Raw genomic sequence first — 18,107 nt, forward strand, 5'->3', positions numbered from 1 at the left:
TTCAAGAAAAAAACCAGCTGGTTCTGGTGGGAGACAAATGATGAACAAGTGGGAAAGCACTTCTTCTCCACTTTGAACTACGATGCAGAATCTGTGATGCTGTGGGCCTGTTTTTCTTCTACAGGCCTTTTTAGAGCGCATGCCACCATAAACTCTGATACACCAGGAGATTTTAAATAGAAAAATGCTGTTCTTTGCTACAGAGTTGAAAAAGAATCAACATTAGATCTCTCAGTGGAATAATGATCCAACACATACCGCCAAAACAATAAATAAATGGTTCGTCAGACAAGAAATCAACCTGGTTTAAGGTAACAAAGGCAAAGATGCTAAATATTGTAGTTTTTTTAAAAGCTCAAATTAAAGATTTAATTTTTCAGTCTTTTTATGTGTCTATATGAGGTTGTGATATTGTTGCAGAAGTTTATTTTTAATACATTTTTCTCATGTGTCAGCTAACAACCCCATTATCGATATGCAGATAAACAATGTTCTGCGAGGCATTAAGAGTGCTTCCATCGGGCCCACTGACCGTGGTTTTGTCGGCGTTGACGGGGACGTCGTACATCTCATTGAGGTGGTTGTCCAGGAGACTCTGCTGCGAATGGGCCTGGATGATCTGGCTCAGTGTTTTCCTGCTCAGCTGCTTCGGAGGCAGAGCTGGAGGTTGACCATCTACCCCATCGGGAGACCTGAAGAAGAAGAAAAAGACAGAAAATGTTTATATTACAGTAGAACCAGGGTCCTTCCACAATGGCTCTTAATAACCGGCTAAAAATGTAGAAGAACCATCTGATGTTTTTAAATTTAGAAATAACAAACACAGGTTTTTAACTGTAATTCAGAAGTCAATATTTGAATTGAATTTCCATAAGGAATTACACTAAAGTCACTAGGTTTAATTTTTTTTACTTAATTTTCCATCCCACAAAAAAAAAAAATCCAGCATCTTTTTGTTCGATTTGATGTTTACCTTAATTTCAAATCCTAAAAATTGAAGTAAAACTATCAAGTTTCTTATAGCAGATATTTGTCTAAGATTGTAAGTTGTTTTCAAAAAGTCGTGCAACATTTGCGGCTCTAAACGAGTTTTATTTGGCTGGCCTGTAAGAAAAAATGGCTCTTTAGGTTGTAAAAGTTGCAGACCCTTGCAATAAAAAAGTAGATACAGAGGAAAAACTGAAGCATTTACAAGGCGTATGCTGATGTTTCTTTTGCATGTTATGGTAGAGCCTGTCTTTACTATACAAATTTATTTCCAAACATACTGTAAATTTGTTTAAGAGGAAAGGAAAAAGAAGTATAAATGAGCATGAGGAAAAAATAGACAGAAAAGAGGTAATAACTGTTTGTCCTAGTGCATTAACCTCAATAAAAAGGCAGCAAAGGGAAGGAAAACAAGCACCCCTCACGCTCCATCTCCATCAAGCAGACAGTAAAAGACCGTTAGTGCGCAGGGGGAAACAACATGGTCAGTCAGTTAAAGCTTTCAGCAGCGCTCCTTTGTGGGTTAAAAAGCCCGTCGTTTCACTCTGTGTGCGTTTCTGTGTGAGGGGGAAAAGGCCACGAACCGGCATTCCTTGGGGGAAGGGAGCATCAGTCAAAAAGCATCGCATTTGTTTTGGCTGCTGCAACTGGTGCCACTTTGTGTCTTAAACAGACGCACACAGGCTGACATTTACTACGGGTCAAAACCAGGTCAGGCTGAGACGGTGCACAGCAGGACGGAGCCGAGATGGCACATCCACCTCCTTTAATGTGATCGCACAGACACGAGGCAGACCATTCATCTGCAAACATGGATCTGCAAACATCTGCACGCCTTACGTAAAACTGGTCATTTACTTTTCACATTTAATGATTCAGATTCAATTCAATTCCCAAAGGGAAATTAAACTCAAATCATCCAAGTTTGCATAATAATGACACACTGCATTCATTAAAATGTAATTTTCATTATTGGTTTTCTTAATTGTCGACTGTATGGTGTCCATTATGATTTTGTATTTTTGTGTTTTTATGATGTAAAGCACTTCGAAGTGCTTGTTGCTGAAATGTGCTGTACAAATAAACTTGACTGAGTGATTGAATTATCTTCATAGAATCGATATTGATGATGATGCTGTTAGCAGGAAGGATTTCTAGAAGGGTTTCTGCAGGTTTCAAATTTAACTCAAATTTAAGACTTACAGCCTTTTTAAGATCTGCGTTACAATAGAAATGTACAAAGGATGGTAAACTGTAAATAGTTCTGTCACAACAAAATTTAAGACTTGTGATTAAGGCCAAAATATTTTTGTCAATAAGTTTAAGGCATTTTACAGCCTTAATTTTAGATAGGCACCAATGCTTTCTTTAAGATAAGATAAGATAAGATAAGATAAGATAAGATTTATTGTCATTGTCATCAACAGATTACAACGAGATTGAGATTTGCTCGACTCGAGTTAAGAGCAGCGCTCCTTTGATTCTGCGTTGTTTAAATATGTTAGTTTTCTAGGTCTTACTGCCTACTTCATGTTGACATACAGGTTCTGTTGTAGATATTTATTGATTCTACAAGTCTGGAATCATCTGTATCATTGTTTAATATTAAAATTTTATCTGAAACATTAAAAAATGTGAGAATATGCAAAGAAAGAAGAAATCTTATCTGTTTAGAAGATTGTTAAGCAGATTGAGTTAAAACTAATCAGACAGCAGATTAAGAAACTGAGCACTAAGCTTTAAAAACAACACAATTTCAGCTGTATCAGCAAAATAATTCGAGAAACAATCACACCCAAAGCATGATTCAACTAAAACACAGTATTGTATCTAAATTTGTGCGTTGTTGAGTGAATCGCAGAATGAGTAACTGCTTCTCCTTCAGAGGAAATGTAGACTCTCAGCAGAGAAAATCAGGGAAAAACATTGGGAAGATCAGGATTATAGGCTTGAGTAAAGTGGTGAACCAGGAAATCAGTCAGGATGGCAAATCTGCAGTTGCATTTTTAGTCTTTTCCATCAGGAACATAAATTGTCAGAGAGGAAAAAATGCAGCATTATAATCTGCAGTAATCAGATGGTTATTACGAAGGAAGTGGATTGGGACCAAATCTTTTCCACAGACGCTATAATGGAGCTGGTGAAAGATAGACATTAGAGCCACCGAAGCTTTAAAATATAACTAAACCTTAAACTCCTGGGAGGTTTGCAGAAATATCTGATATTAGAACGAGCCAAAGTGGATATGAACGGATTGAAAAAGCATCATTTGTCACTGTTAGGGTTACCGTGCCAACAAGTGAAAACGCCTAACACAGACTGCTTATATGAAGTTCAATCCACTCTAAATTTACCACCAACAGTGTGATATAATGCACTGCATGAACACCAGCAAGAGAATAAGGCTATGTGCTAAAGATTATCTTTAATGCAGAAAAATATAGATTACAAGATCATAAAACCTGGGGAGTAGCGCAGTTGGTAATACTGTTGACTTGCAGCAAGAAGGTCCTGGGTTCGATTCCCGGCCTGGGGTATTCTGCATGGAGTTTGCATGTTCTCCCTGTGCATGAATGGGTTCTCTCTGAGTACTCCGGCTTCCTCCCACAGTCCAAAAACATGACTGTCAGATAAATCGGTCTTTCTAAATTCTCCCTAGGTATGTGGTGTGTGTGCTCTGTGCTGCCTGTCACACAGAGCACACACAGAGGTGTGTGTGCCTCTGTGGGGGGGTGCACCAGCACCCCCCCCCCAAACCTCACTAGGGAGAAGGGTGTACAGAAAATGGATGAAAAAACTGGGGAATTTGATAAAAAAAATGCTGTGTGATGCAATGCCACCCAAGGTTATTTGACCCTTGCTAAAGATGGGCAAATAAATATTTTTTTAGTTAATTAACAATTTCACACATTCCTTTCAAAAATATTTAACAAGATTGGAAAATACAGAGAGAGATATCTTTGACAAATGATAACTATTTTTATTTTAAACATCTAGGTCTGAGACCTAACATGACCATGGAAATAGCTTGATTTTGTGTCTAATCATTTCATTGTTACTCTGGTCGTTTAGACAACTTATTTGTAGTTTTCTGAAGACAGCAACAGTTTGGTTTTTCCAAAAGTGAAGAATCTGACTGATTTTCAAGCACTCACAGCGTACATACGTAAGTATTAATAAATATATTTAGGGTAAATAAAATAAGGTTAAACAATACATATGTACATGTTTTTGCAGCCAAATAGTTTTTTTAGAGGAAGATAGAAAAAAAAGAAGATGCAAATATGTTTTTTGTTTTGCTTTTTTCACAGCAGAGGAGCTGAGTACTCAGGGTGTTGGGTGTTCATTGATCTGATGGAAGAAACTGTCTCTGTAGCGGCTGGTTTCTGCAAATGACACTGACCTAATGGTAGACATTTGTGTCCAGCATGTGTGGGATCTGCAGAGATGTCAGTTGCCATGTTCCTGACTCTAGATCTGTACAGGTCCATGATCCCATTCACCATTACAAGTTTTCCAGGACCTTAGGAAAAAAAATAGGACCACACCATCACAGATCCTCCACCCTGCTCAGCAGTGGGCCTGAGTTGCTTTTCCACTTTACTATTTATGCTTTGTTTCGCAACTGATCCCCCTGGAGCGTTCATAGCTAAGAAACTCAATCTTTGGCAGTTTTTACAACACAGCTGTGCTTCAAACAGACCAGAGTTTGCTACCTCAAATTATCTCCTTTCAAAAACTTTATACGACACTATGATCAACTTGAGATAGGAAAGTATTAAGAAAATTATGTTTCTAGTCAGTTTATTTTATTCTAAATAAAATAGGATAACAGGTAGGAGACCAATAATTGTGGCTCTGCTTTGGACAATTAGTGACACTTTGTTTCAACTTCACCGCTCTGAAAACTGCTGCAGCTCTTTAATTCTTTACTTTCCCCGTTAGACTTTAAAAACAGCAATTTGGGACCTTAAAGAACTTTACCAGATATTTTATAGTGCGTGAGCAGTTTGAGGATGAACTCAGATCTACTTAAGTCCTGTTGTTCAATCTCCTCCACCCTGCTCTGCTGCTATAAACACATTTTACGGGCTGTTTTTCATCTTTCCAGCGGGGCAAGCTAAGTGACACTGCGAGAGGGTGTGAACTGCTGGGAGAAGCCACAGACACCGAAAGACGTTTAAAGAGACAAAAATAAACCCGTCAGCGCAGCAGAACAGACAGACTAGCACTGATGAGGAAAATGTAACTGCTAAATTAAAGGCTGGCTGTTCTGAGGAGATGTTTTATTTATGAAGCAGTGAAATTATGATCTAACTAATGCTCTGCCAAGTCAAAGCTGATGTTTTCCCCGAGGAGGAAGACGTTGTTTTGAAAAGAAGAAGAAAGGAAGAAGGAAGGGATGGAAATATTCAAATGAGAATGATGATTAGCCAAAAAGTTCGACTGACGGTGTCGAGTCCAGGCTGATGCTGTTGGCCTGCGTGGACGACGCCGACTTGTGATTGGAGGAGAAGACAGGTAGGCTGGGCGAAGAGTGGATCACATGATCAACCAGGTGGCCAACCGATGATGGGCGTAGCCGTGTGCCGTCTTGGACAAACAGCGAGTTCCTGGCAAAAACAAACATTAGAGGTTTAATTTCTCTGTTGGTGCGTCACAGAACAATCAGAAATGTTTATATTTGCCATTTTTAGATTTCTGTTCTATTGGCTTCGAATTTTAAATTTATTGTATTGTGTTTATGGCACTATTGTTGCACTTTATAGTTTACAAGTATACCTGCGTTTCCATTACAAATGTGCACAAAACTTTGTCGATGCTCCATTAATATCAAAAATACACAATTTTGCAATTGTGGTGTTTCCATTAAATAAGAAACGCAATTAAAATTACACGTGAATAAGTTTACTCACGCAAAATGATTAAAAACCTGCCACGCCATCATTCTCCTACCACTTCCTGTTGTCTTTGTCTCGTCTGCCAGTTTTGATATCTGGTTGTTGATCACATGATTCGTGTTGTGAAAAAAGTGTTTCAATACACCTCATCTTAGCACAAAAACTTTTAAAACTTTTTGATCGAAAAACTCATAAGCAAATGTATTTTTGTAATTCCAATTTGTGCAGGGATATGGTCAATGGAAACGCAGCTTAGAGAAGTAGGTTTTTCAAAACTACTCACACAACTTGAACGTTTCCACAAATATCTTTATATTCTATCAGGATTTATGTGCTAAACCAGAGATCTGCAACCTTCACAAAACAAAGAGCCATTTTTGCCTCAGTCCATGTAAATAAAACGAGTTCAAAGCTGCAAATGTTACATAATCTATCATGAAAAAACTAATTAAAATTTTTAATGAACATATACTATTATTATACTAAATATACTATTATTTCTGTGTTTAGGTTTAATAAACATACAGCATTTACAAAAAAGGATTAATAATTTTTTTCTATGGGTTGCTAATGTTTATAGAAGATGATTTTCACACACAAAAAACAGAGTTTTCAATGTAATGTTATTCTGCTGTGGAAATTTGATACAAAATTAATTCCATTCAACAAAAAACCGCATCCAGTATATTGATATTTTAAAAAATTTGTTAGTTCTAAATATTAAAATAATAATAAAATACATTAAAATTAGTTGTAATTTGACAAAACATGAAAAAGTTGAAGGGTTAAACATCTGCAAATCACTGTATATGCAAACCTAATTCATTCCAACATCTAAAACATATGCAACAACCTGTAAGGTGGCTGAGGCATATTATTATGGATCATCTTTATAAAAGAAATCATGAAGGACTAAAATCTGTTATAACTCACTGGTTCGGTGTTCCAGGTGGCGAACGTGTGGGCAGGCTTTGGGTTTCCAGTCTCTCGTCTGATAGGCTGTTCCTGCTTACCGACTCCCAGTCGGTCCCGCCCACCAACTTCCTCGCCAATGGCTTGCTGGGAGACCTGTTCAGAAAATGTCGATTTCCAGTTACAACCAAACTAAAAACAAAAGTCTCAGTGCATTTATGTCCCGTTTAAACGCAACTCAGCTTGCCTCCACTTTATTTACGACAGCTACCAGCTAGTTTGCTTTATGTTTTCTGTACTGTGTGTCCTTGGTGTAGGCAGGATGCTGTAACCGCCATCTTCACAGAATGAAGAATGAAGAGTGTTGAAGATGTTTTAATGTAAGAATAGCAGCTAGCACCTAGCTCTTTCGGTTTCAGAATCAAAACCTTTTTTTCTAATCTGGTATTAGTCTGATCAACCACATTGGTCCATACTTTGATGTTATATTTTTATTCATAGTTCTTGTGGCTCACACATTCATTTACTGGACTTTGGTCACACATATATGCATAATCTTAGTCTGACAGGAAGAAAGAAATGAAGGCCAGTTCAAGAGCTACATGCAGAAATAAGAAAATGCAACTTAAACTGATGAAAATAATTCTGGATCAATTGTGAAATAGGGCAATGTTTCAGGGTTTGTTGCATCTGACACCGAGTATATAACTAAGCATCACTAAAAAGCAGTGATGGCATAGTTACTTTGAAAAAGTAACTTTAATTGGATTACTGAATACTCCTTGAAAAAGTAACAGTTAGATTACCGATTACTTGATTTGGAAAGTAACTAAGTTACATTAAAATGAACTTTTTTAGTTACTTTCAGCAGCTGCTAACCAACAACGCTCCGCCACCTGTGAAAATTACATTGATCTTTGCCAATACTTAATTGCAAGTTATTTTATAATTGTAACATCAACAATATAACAATATGTCACTTATAAGGTTAACCTGAAGGGGAGATTGTTTAATGGTTACAACAGTACAAAAAAGAATTTAGTAATTTGTGCATGTTTTTGTGTGTTCCAGTGTTGTCTGGAAAACTATTCATAGGATTTTATACCCCTCCCCCTCGTTTGCTGTCAGCGCAGCGCACAGCACTCCTCCTGCCGCTCCGCAACTCAGATGTCCCGCTGAAGAGATTTGTGACACTTATCTTAATATTACTGATTATAATTGCGTTTAGTTGCACAACTTTACAGACACGTTCATTCGTGGCTGATTTCACGTTTATTGCGCTGTTCATATTAGCCTCGATGTTTGCAATTTTCTGGAGCGCAAAGCGAAGCGCAACGTCAGTCACAGGTAATATATTGACTTGACATTAACTAAGACACAGCGGGACGGATCATCCGGGAAATGATGGACTAAAACTAACTGGATGTCAAACAGATTCTGGGGTTTATGTCTGCTTGTTTCCAAGCCCAAAAAGTGCATCCCGCGACTCATTAAATTTGCAAGCGACTTTAGAAAGAACAAAACAAGCCCAAAGCCACTTGTAATAAACGGAATTGGCGACCAAATCTCAAAATAGTTCCTTTTCAGCAACAAAATGCGCATCTTCCTCCATTGTTTACATTTCTGTCGCTGCTGACACTGTCGTGTAAAACGGGGGTCACTCCCCAAGATGTGTAGAGGAAATAAAATTAAATTACAAAAGAAAATAGTAACGCAAAGTGATTTCGATAAGTAACTGTAGTCTGATTACTGGATTTGAAATAGCAACACGTTAGATTACTCGTTACTGAAAAAAGTGGTCCGACGTGAGTAACGCATTACGGACATCTAAAAAGTAAATTTAATGTAGTCATTCAAATCAAAACATGAAAGTCATATTTTGTATAGTCACTGCAGATAGAGAGACATAGTTCAGTCTTTATTTCTCCAAAAACTCAAACCTAGTTCTGTTTCTCCAAACATTACCAATAAAAAGGGATTTTTAAAACAGAAATGTTATTTTATGACCACATTATGGTGAAGACTGCTGACTTGACAGTCACTGGTACTTTAAAAAAATGGTTAAGCCACAAAAGCCTATTACTAAAGAAGGAGCCTGTTCATGGCATGCTGCATCTAAGCTGAGATGCATGTGTAAAGGTGGCTGTAGCTAATTTATTTGGGAAATTGCATCATGACACACTCCTGAGGAGGTTGACACATTAAGGAGTTCAATGCCCTCAAACTTCCCACAGCTTTCAACACAACTGCATCTTTAAAAACTATAAAAGTAGAACAAGGCCTCACAATTTCCAGGAACGGACGGCCCAAAACATTTATCTCGGATTCAGTCTGTGCCTAAATGTGCTGATGTTGTTTGACTAGAGATGGAAAATACTAGGAAGCAATATTAGAGAGATGATTGGTGTATATTTAAAAAAAAAATTTCTGATGAATCCCAAACGAGTATCTAAAGGAAAGGTCTGGTGGTTAAAGTCTTAGCACATTAAGGCACCAGGGAGTCAAACTGATGCCCTTTTGGCTGAAACACAAACACCGATCGATTGAGTCATGTTGATTATTGAGTGGATTGTTGAGCCGTTAATAAATGCAGGCTATCAGAATTTGCCCACAAAGCAAAAGTGAGTACAGTGGAGTCAAGTTGAGTCGAAACGGAAGAGGAAATTAGGCTGCTTCCATCTAACCACAAAGGACAGAAGGTTTTTACTACCTGGCAAAAACTCTGTCCTTGATCCCTTTCTCCTTTCCATACTGCACAGATTGCACTTCTGTCCGCCCACTAAAGAGAAAAACGAGGAAAACAACAGTTAATAACGTGATTTAAATACTTAATATGGGTATTGTTCACTTTTCCCACAGTGAAATTTAAGCACTTTTCTATTTTCAAGGTAAGTTATCAAACTTTTCCAGTACCGCACTTTGGAGTAAAAAACAATAAAAAAGAACTTTAAAAAAGGCAATTTATTGCTGTTATCAATAATGTGATTTTATTGTACAGCTAAAATAAAAACAACACTTAACTGCTCCAAGAAAAAAAACAACTAATTTAACAAAAAAACACCCCAATTTTAGTAAAGGTGTTTTAACATATAAATTATAAGCTAACTGTTATTTCAATTACATAGATCAGTAAGTCAATTTCTTCAGTTTTAAAATCTGTATTAAACCAAAGTCACATCATAACTGCAACACAGAAGTGATTCCAAAAATGATCTTTATAGGAAAGTGTGGAGATATCTGGAGGGCAAAAACACATTTGAGCCAAACATCAGACAAGGCTCGCTCACGTTGCATCACTGCTACTCAATAATACATCACAAGGCTCCCTTCATTTTTCACAGCCGCCTTTCATAGAAAAGGGAACTGAAAAAGGTTAGCTGGGAATGAAAAGGAGTTCGCATGGGGTGAATTTACTGTGGGGATAAAAGACACATTTCTAATGAGTTCTATCTGAAGGGAGCAGAGGCATCATTGTTAGTCTGTAAACTTTATCACAGGTCGAAATTTTTAAAGAAAATGGAGAACAATGTCTGGACCAAATAGAAATGACAGGGGAAATTTGCCCTTCTGGGAGAACATGTTGGGATGATTTTCTTACCAGTATCTAAACTTTGAGCCCAGGCTGAAGTAGTGAGCAAAGAAGTTTTTCTGTGGGGGGATGGGCCGCTCCAGCCTGAAAAAGGTGTGGTGCTCCACGCAGGCCTTCCACAAGTTCTTACAGGCCCGGTAGTTGACCATGTTGAAGCCCAGCAGTGTCTCCCGAGTCTCTGCCTGCACCCAGGAAGAAACATAGCAGCTTATGGAGGGCTGAGTCAAATGAATGGATGGATGGCCTAGCAAAAGCCAGATGGATAAGCGGAGTAGCAAGTAGCCAAATGAATTGATGATGGATGGAAGAATTGACTAATAGATAGAAAAACAGATGGCCAGATGGATGCATGATGAATGGATGATGAATGCAAGATGGATGGATGATGGATGCAAGATGAATAGATGTAAGATGGATGGATGACGAATAGATGATGGATGCAAGATGGAAGGATGATGGATGCCTAATGAATGGACGACTAATTGGTTTGGATGGATAGATAATGGGACAAAGTCAGAAATTCCAAATATTTTTCATCCTCCATTTTATTACCCAGAAAAAACTTAAAACAAATTCTACACATTTAAAACTGCACATTAACTTTGTTATGAAAACCATACCTCATGAATATCTAATAAAAGTTATCTGAACAGATTTTCTTTTTAAAGTTCACATGCTTTCAAGGCAACATCAGACTTTGGACATTAGACATTACAAAATTAGCATTTAGCAGCACACGGTGTTTAATTTTTTTCTAATCTTAACTTCTAATTTCTCCAACTCCAGATAATAGCCTGAAACGCAACATGTGCAAAAGACTTTTAATCTTTTTTTTCAGCTGTGCTAAGTGCTAAAACTCTGCTGTTATGTATCGTCCATATATGGAAGCACAGATGCATAAAGAGATTCAAATGTGAAACAAAGGATTTATGCAGGGGATTAATGCATGTTAGGACAAAGTCAGCAGGGGGTTAATCCGACACCTGATTACACAAACGGATACAGGCGCAGCACAGCTGAAATGCTGCACCTTTATAAAGGTAGGTTCATACAGCTGACCCAATAAAGAACAGTGTCTGAACTCCAGCTGTTTCGTTACTGAGCAGTGGGTAGGAAAAGAAGGTCTAGAGGTGTGTATGTGTTTGGGTGAGGGCGTGAGCATGTTTGTGTGTGTACACCCACCGCCTCTCTTCTCAGCTGGATGAAAAACTGTTTGCACTTGAAGGAGATTTTCACTATTTTCAACCTAGAAATTGGAAAAGGGAACAATATAAAGTCAGTTGTTGCCTTTTATCAAATAAATGACACATTTTTAAACCTGCCAAAAATACCTCTGCAGTAATACAGCAATAAATGTGTGGCAATAAATGCCTGACCTTGTTTGTACTTACTCTTTCTGGAATCTAAATAGATATAAATAAAAACTTAAATGAATGGATCTACTCTTAAACATCGGACCCAAAAGGTCCAAGTTTCTGAAATCTGAACTTTGACTTCCTTGCTGCAAAACACTTTTTTCTAAAAGCTTTCAACAAGATATAGAAGTTTGCTCATTTGTGAGGTCAGACACTGATATTGGACGAGAAGGCCTGGCTCACTGTCTTCGTTCTAACTTATTCCAAAAGTGCTCTATCAGGAAGGGATCAGACCTACCAAGTTCTTTCACACCAAACTCCCTCATTCAGGTGATTGTGGACCTTACAGTGGTCCATAGTCATGCTGGAACAACAGGAGATAAATCCCTAACCCACATGGTTGACAGTATGAAATTACCAAATGACTAGGGGTGATGACATACAAGAGTATGTTTTCTTAAAACCATAATTCTCTCGGCACCAGACATTACACCATCCTTTTGGTAGATCCCAAATCCAAACTCATCCACTGAGATGCAAGACAGAGAGGCACAATTCTTCAAACATGTCTCCATAGCTCTAGAGTACAGTGGTGGAGTAATTTATGAAAAGTAATTTTATGGAAATATTACTTCCCATAAATATTTCCATTACTTATGGAAATATTTACTATGGAAAGGAATATAATGGAACAATACTGTTCTGGTAATCTCAAGAACAGTGAGCTACTCTCACTGTTCTTGAGCCAATCTGAAAGCCACATGAAGTATGGAGAGTTGTGAGTACTGTTTCACCTCAGCATCCACTGACTGCCCCAACAGAAGGAAGACCAAGGCGAGACAAGAAAAACAGTAATATAGATACCATCTGTCCAATTTTAATTAACAAGTTGATGGATTAAAAGACTCCAATAAATATTTGAACCCTACCACTCTTATTATCTTTATCTTCCTTTTTGCACCATCAATTTTCCTTGCGCTCTGTTTCAGTTGGTTAATTTGTGGGTGTAGTGAAAGTGGGATGGGAAATTGGTGGTGTGAAAAGTTCGGGCGATAAAGTGTTGGTTCAAAATGACGAGTACAAGAACGGCGATAAGGGGGTTGATGAGGGTGATACGGGAGTGGGGCTTAATCTATGGAGTATGATAAGGGCTATAAGGGGGTTGATTAAGGTGATAAAGGGGTTGATTAGGGTGATAAGAGGGTTGAATTAGCATGATAAAGGGTGGGGCTCAATATCACAAGTACAAAAATGGAGATAAGGAGGCCAATAAGGGTGATAAGGGGTTGGTTTCAATCTGTGCAGTATGATAAGGGAGATAAGGAAGTTGATAAGGGTGATAAGGGTGCGGGGTTCAATCTGTGGAGCATGATAAGTGTATTTGGGGTTTAATCTGGACTTTACAATAAGGGCAATATGTGCTGGATTTCAATAATTTATCTGGTTAATGTCACCTTGTCAATTAAAACTTGACAGATGGTATGTATATATATTAGATTTCTGCAAGGCAAAGCAAGGTCGAAAAAATAAAGTGAATAAAGGCCCAACTTTAAAGCCCAGTGAAAAAAGCCCAGACTTAACCAGTACTTTCTATGCTTATTTCACCAGGAATACCCTGAAATCAATTTTATCACACCCTCATAGTGTGTAAGAATCCCGTGACTTCCTCTGCGACCTCTCTTCGTGTTCTCAGACCTCAGAGTGCCTATTTTGCAAATGACACGGAGAAACGTTTGAGGAAAACCTCATAGCACAATTTTCTCAGAGATTGCAGTCTTTCCATAAAACCAAACACAGGAACAACCAGTGAACAGAATAAAGTCTGGTTAATGTGAGACATACAGTAGTTGTAATATATGTCTTTTAAAGATAATGCTCAAACGAAAGTACATTTTAATAAATAACTTCTTGCAATTTTATACACAAGTCATGTTTTATAAACAAAGATGAGAACTATTGTGTCATGTTACACAGCCATGATGTTCGTATAACCTCCTGCCTTTCTCTATAGCTGCAGGGTTAGAAGCTTATCAGAACAGAGGAGTCTTGAAGAGGTACGATGGCATGTATTTTCCAATCTCACGTAGGAGCGAGGGCATAAATTATGCTAAAATCAGAGGACCACACACGAGGCAGCAGTAAGACGGCTGCTGATGAGCGGCAGCAGCAGAGTAACATAATCCCTTCCCAGAGTTCTGCTGCTGCTGTGACTCATCGCTCTCTGCTAAATATATTTTACACACTGACTCACGCGCGCGCGCACTTGCATTGGCAACAACAGCACACTTAAGCAGAGCGTGAGTCATCCCCCCATCCAAATGTGGCTAATTTGTCAGGCTGTTGCAAACAGAAACGGGAAACAGGCAAAAATCTAAATGTCTTTCTGCTGCCGTCTTGCTCCCTATTTTTACTCTCAACTTTTAAACGGAAAGGAAAGACATTAAAAAAATAAAGAAGTAACAGGACATTAGCAGTGACCTAATAAGAAGGTAAAGGAAGACAATGAGTTACAGAAAGTCAGTCAGAGTAAAGCTGTAAAACAGTGACTGAGGTTATGTTTCGCTGTTTCTGTCTTAAGGACATGGCGCTGAACAGCTGCTGAGGACGCCACTGTTGGTCTCTAAATTTAACTCATCTGGGGGGATAAACTCAGGAGGCCTCGGCTTTGATTTAAACCTTTTGCATTTAAATGACGTCACTACGATAAAACAGAATTGCTGAAATTAAAATACAGGTGCATCGCAATTTACACTACCATTGAATCGCTGATTTATTTTGGCAATTCAATTCAATTCAAAATGTGAAACTTATAGTATTAGAGACTCATGAATTTATTTCTGTTACGGTTCAGTTCAGAAAAATGATTTTAAATATAGACTTCTTCTATTATGGACTACACTATTTTGGAGACGTCCTTCGCATAGAGGGAGAGGCACAAAAAGTCATCTCTAATGAAGCTGATGTATCCAACTATATTAATGGAAACACAGTTTCAAATTTAAGTCTTTTTCAGGCCTTTTAGGACATTTATGAAAGACATTTAAGACCAGTATTATGACAGAAATGTACAAAAGAAAGCTGCATATTTTATACAGTAGTAGTACCACCAAGCTTTTTGGTGCAGACGTAACATAATATGGATTAGCAGCAGAAGTGAGCCAGTGGTACAGACGAATGTCATCCAGCCAAATTTATAATTACCCATGATAGACGCAAAAAACATGAGCTAGCTGGCTAGCAAGGTTATAGTAGCTTTAAATGCTTGCAGTCGTAGAACAGAATGAAGACGTCTGAGTGTGACTCAAAGAAAAAAAGATTACACATAGTGTGAGGTAAAATAGTCTTGCCATGACAAAATTTAAGCCGTGTGATTAACGTATTTAAGACTAACTTACATTTTTAAAAATTGAATTTAAGAAATATTATGTTCTTACTTTTCGATACATGAATTTAAGACTTTTTAAGGATGCACAGGCACCCTGGCAAAGTTGAGGAGAAGGAAGGAGAATAGTAGAAACAGATGCACAAGAAACACTATTAACTACAGTCTTGAGACAATTCTGAAGATATTTTGGAGGAGAATTGCTTTAGGTGAAGTCTGCGAAACACAGATAAATCCAGAAAATTGGCTACAGCAGTTTCTTAGAATTTTTTTTTTAAAAATAAGGAGAGGGAAATAATATTTTGCCATAGATAGCACCATCGAGAGGAAGATGCGTCAACAATTCAGAATAAAGCCTGCTGTTAAAACATGGGCTGATATGCTCCATACTACGCCGCATTAATGCACAAATCCATGCAAAAGTAGCGCCAACCACATATTGATGTATGTGTACAGTACATACAGGCTGACAGGTTCATATCATAAATAATTTTTTATTTGTGTAAACCTCTGAGATACAGAATTTTGGACTTCAATAAACTATAATGATCAAATTTATCAAGATGAAAGGCTTGAAACATAACATTTTCTGTGTAACAAATTATTAAGATATGACAGGTTCACCTTCTCAACTGAATAAACTTCTCAATAATATATTACAACTCATTCATAGACGGAGGAGTTTGCATAACCTTTCAGAGTGAATAATGTTTCTCTTTTATCCTCTGCACACAGTAACATCTACTCTCTTCAACATGCATCAGCAGATTTCCAAGTACTGATTCACCAAACAGAGAACAAGACACAATGAGTGATAAGAGGAACTAACAGCAGAAAAGAGGTCAGTGAGGGCAAATAGATTTGATGGCTATAATGTTTCCAGGAACCACAGTTTAACACTGCTATGAAAAACTGCTGTGAAAAAAAAAAAAAAGTTGGAGTGAACTACATTATTCTGCAAAAGTTCAAGAGAGGCTTAGATATACACATTCACTGTCAATAATCACCATGTGAGAGATTTTGAAATACTATGCCAGCCAGTTCTCTGTAAAACTCTTTCTGGACGCAGCTCAACTGAAGCTGGCAGCAGGCCGATTAGGGGCAGGTTTTTAACAAGGACATCCACAGTTTGAACTTCCACTTCAGTAGAAATGACAAAGAACATAAATATCAACAAAGAACACTTGTTTCAACAGCGAAAGAGCTTCTCAGCTGTGTTTCCTGTCCACACAAATCCACTCACTTCCACCTGAAGCTGCCAGGTTTTCTGTTGGCCAAAGAGGACACACGCTTTTAAGCACTTGGCTTTGGACAAGTGGGATATTGGCCTCTGAGCAGTTGGAATTGAAATCTCTGATCGTAAAACTTCTGAACAGAGTCTCTGTAACATATGTTTGCTTTCAGGTACAGAAGCTAGTTGAAAAAAAAAAGTTAAAACAGGGATTAGTAGTTCTTCTTCCTGATTACACACCTACCAAAAAATCTAGGATCAGTCTAATTAGTCGCTTTGCTAAAAGGATGCAAGTCATAAAGAAATTATCCTTTTTTTTGTTTGTCAACTGACTCTTTTTTAACCAGCTTCAATTTCACTTTTTAAGAATATTATCTTAATTGGTAATTAAGAGTAGCCTTTTAGGATTTTTGAATAGTAGGAATACTATTTGGTTAGAATATCTACCAGCAGTCTCCTTTTGTATCTCCTAGAGTTTATAAATCTTTATGTCAGATTCTCTAAAGACTGCCAACATTTCCAAATCCAGCATGTTTCTTGACAGAGGGGATAAATGATCGGCTCCTTCAAGATTTTGAAGGGACCTTTTAGAGGGTGTGACGTGACAGGTGGCTTTTGTTGAATCCATAATAGTCAGACATGAAGAACATGGTACGTGAAATAGTGAAATAAACTAGGATTTTATGAGTCGAGCTCTGCGTTTAAGCCACCTGAATGAATGGATGGCTAAGATGCCTCTGTAGAAAAACAGGTTTACTTTCTAAGCTCCCATCTTTTGTGCTCCTCCTTAACACCTAAGAAGCAGTAAAACTATCCCAAGATTGAATCTTCTCTCACACTTAGCATTAAGGCATTGCAGATAAATTCATGAGAAAAATTCAGGTATCGAGATAATCGGCAAGAGATGAGCAAGTTGAAAAATGTACAATTTGTCACTGCACCAAACCTGCAGATTATAAAGAAAACCCAAGAAAGAATCGGATCACAAGCAGAAGAGAAAAGAGCAATTAAGTTGTTCTTTTTTAAAGAAACAGCAATTGTTTTCATACTTTGAATAGTTTATCTCTCAGTTACCACAAAGATACAAAAACTGCACCGAGAAACGCCTTATTCTCTCTTTTTTGCTTATTTTCTTCTTCTCCTCTGAGCAGACTATAAACCAGCAAGTTATCACCCTCTGTGGGGTTGCAGTGAAACGCTGTGGTCCAACTGACCCAGATATAACATGAAAACATGTCATCTGGATCCAAACAGAAATGCATATAAGTTGTGCACAACTACATATGATATGAATGTATCTCTTTGATGATTATAGAAATTAAACTGAGAGAAGGCTGTGACACTTAAGGCCACTTCATTTAGTGAATATTTCAGTATTGCTCGGTGGTTTTTCATTTTAAAATTTGATGCTTTGTAGATTCAAATTTCCAACTTAATTTTTGGTCATTTTTAACATCCAAATACAAATTTTACAGCAGATGTCTCCAGTAGTCAGCTTTAATTATACACTGTCTGCATTAAAGTAGTTGGTCACACTACTTCTGCTGACTTCAGGTGTTTCACTCAGACCCATAGCCACAAGTGTGTGAAATCATAATCACGTCGTGCTTCCAGATTTCTGATGACACAATGAGAATGTGAAGAATGTAAAGACAAGCTTTGATAGGTGCAGTGTGGCATGCACCGAGCCTTGACCTCGACCTCAGCCCGGACCTTTGGAATGAAAGCCAGCAGGAAAAGCGAGCCAGAC

At 37.8% G+C, this 18,107-nt stretch overlaps 1 protein-coding gene across 2 annotated transcripts in view; it reads right to left on the minus strand.

The window, feature by feature from the left end:
• The window catches only part of ptpn4a (protein tyrosine phosphatase non-receptor type 4a), an 80,093-nt gene that overhangs the window by 11,208 nt on the left and 50,778 nt on the right, over nt 1–18,107 (minus strand). For both annotated transcript variants that reach the window (XM_032567194.1, XM_032567197.1), the window contains exons 11-16: nt 11,572–11,635; nt 10,399–10,571; nt 9,511–9,579; nt 6,822–6,956; nt 5,439–5,600; nt 533–692 (exon numbers count right to left, since the gene is read on the minus strand). In XM_032567194.1, the coding sequence (XP_032423085.1) occupies nt 533–692; nt 5,439–5,600; nt 6,822–6,956; nt 9,511–9,579; nt 10,399–10,571; nt 11,572–11,635 (763 nt within the window). The remainder of the gene's footprint in view (nt 1–532; nt 693–5,438; nt 5,601–6,821; nt 6,957–9,510; nt 9,580–10,398; nt 10,572–11,571; nt 11,636–18,107) is intronic.

This window comes from Xiphophorus hellerii, chromosome 7, assembly GCF_003331165.1.
Source record: "Xiphophorus hellerii strain 12219 chromosome 7, Xiphophorus_hellerii-4.1, whole genome shotgun sequence".
Taxonomy (NCBI): Eukaryota; Metazoa; Chordata; class Actinopteri; order Cyprinodontiformes; family Poeciliidae; genus Xiphophorus; species Xiphophorus hellerii.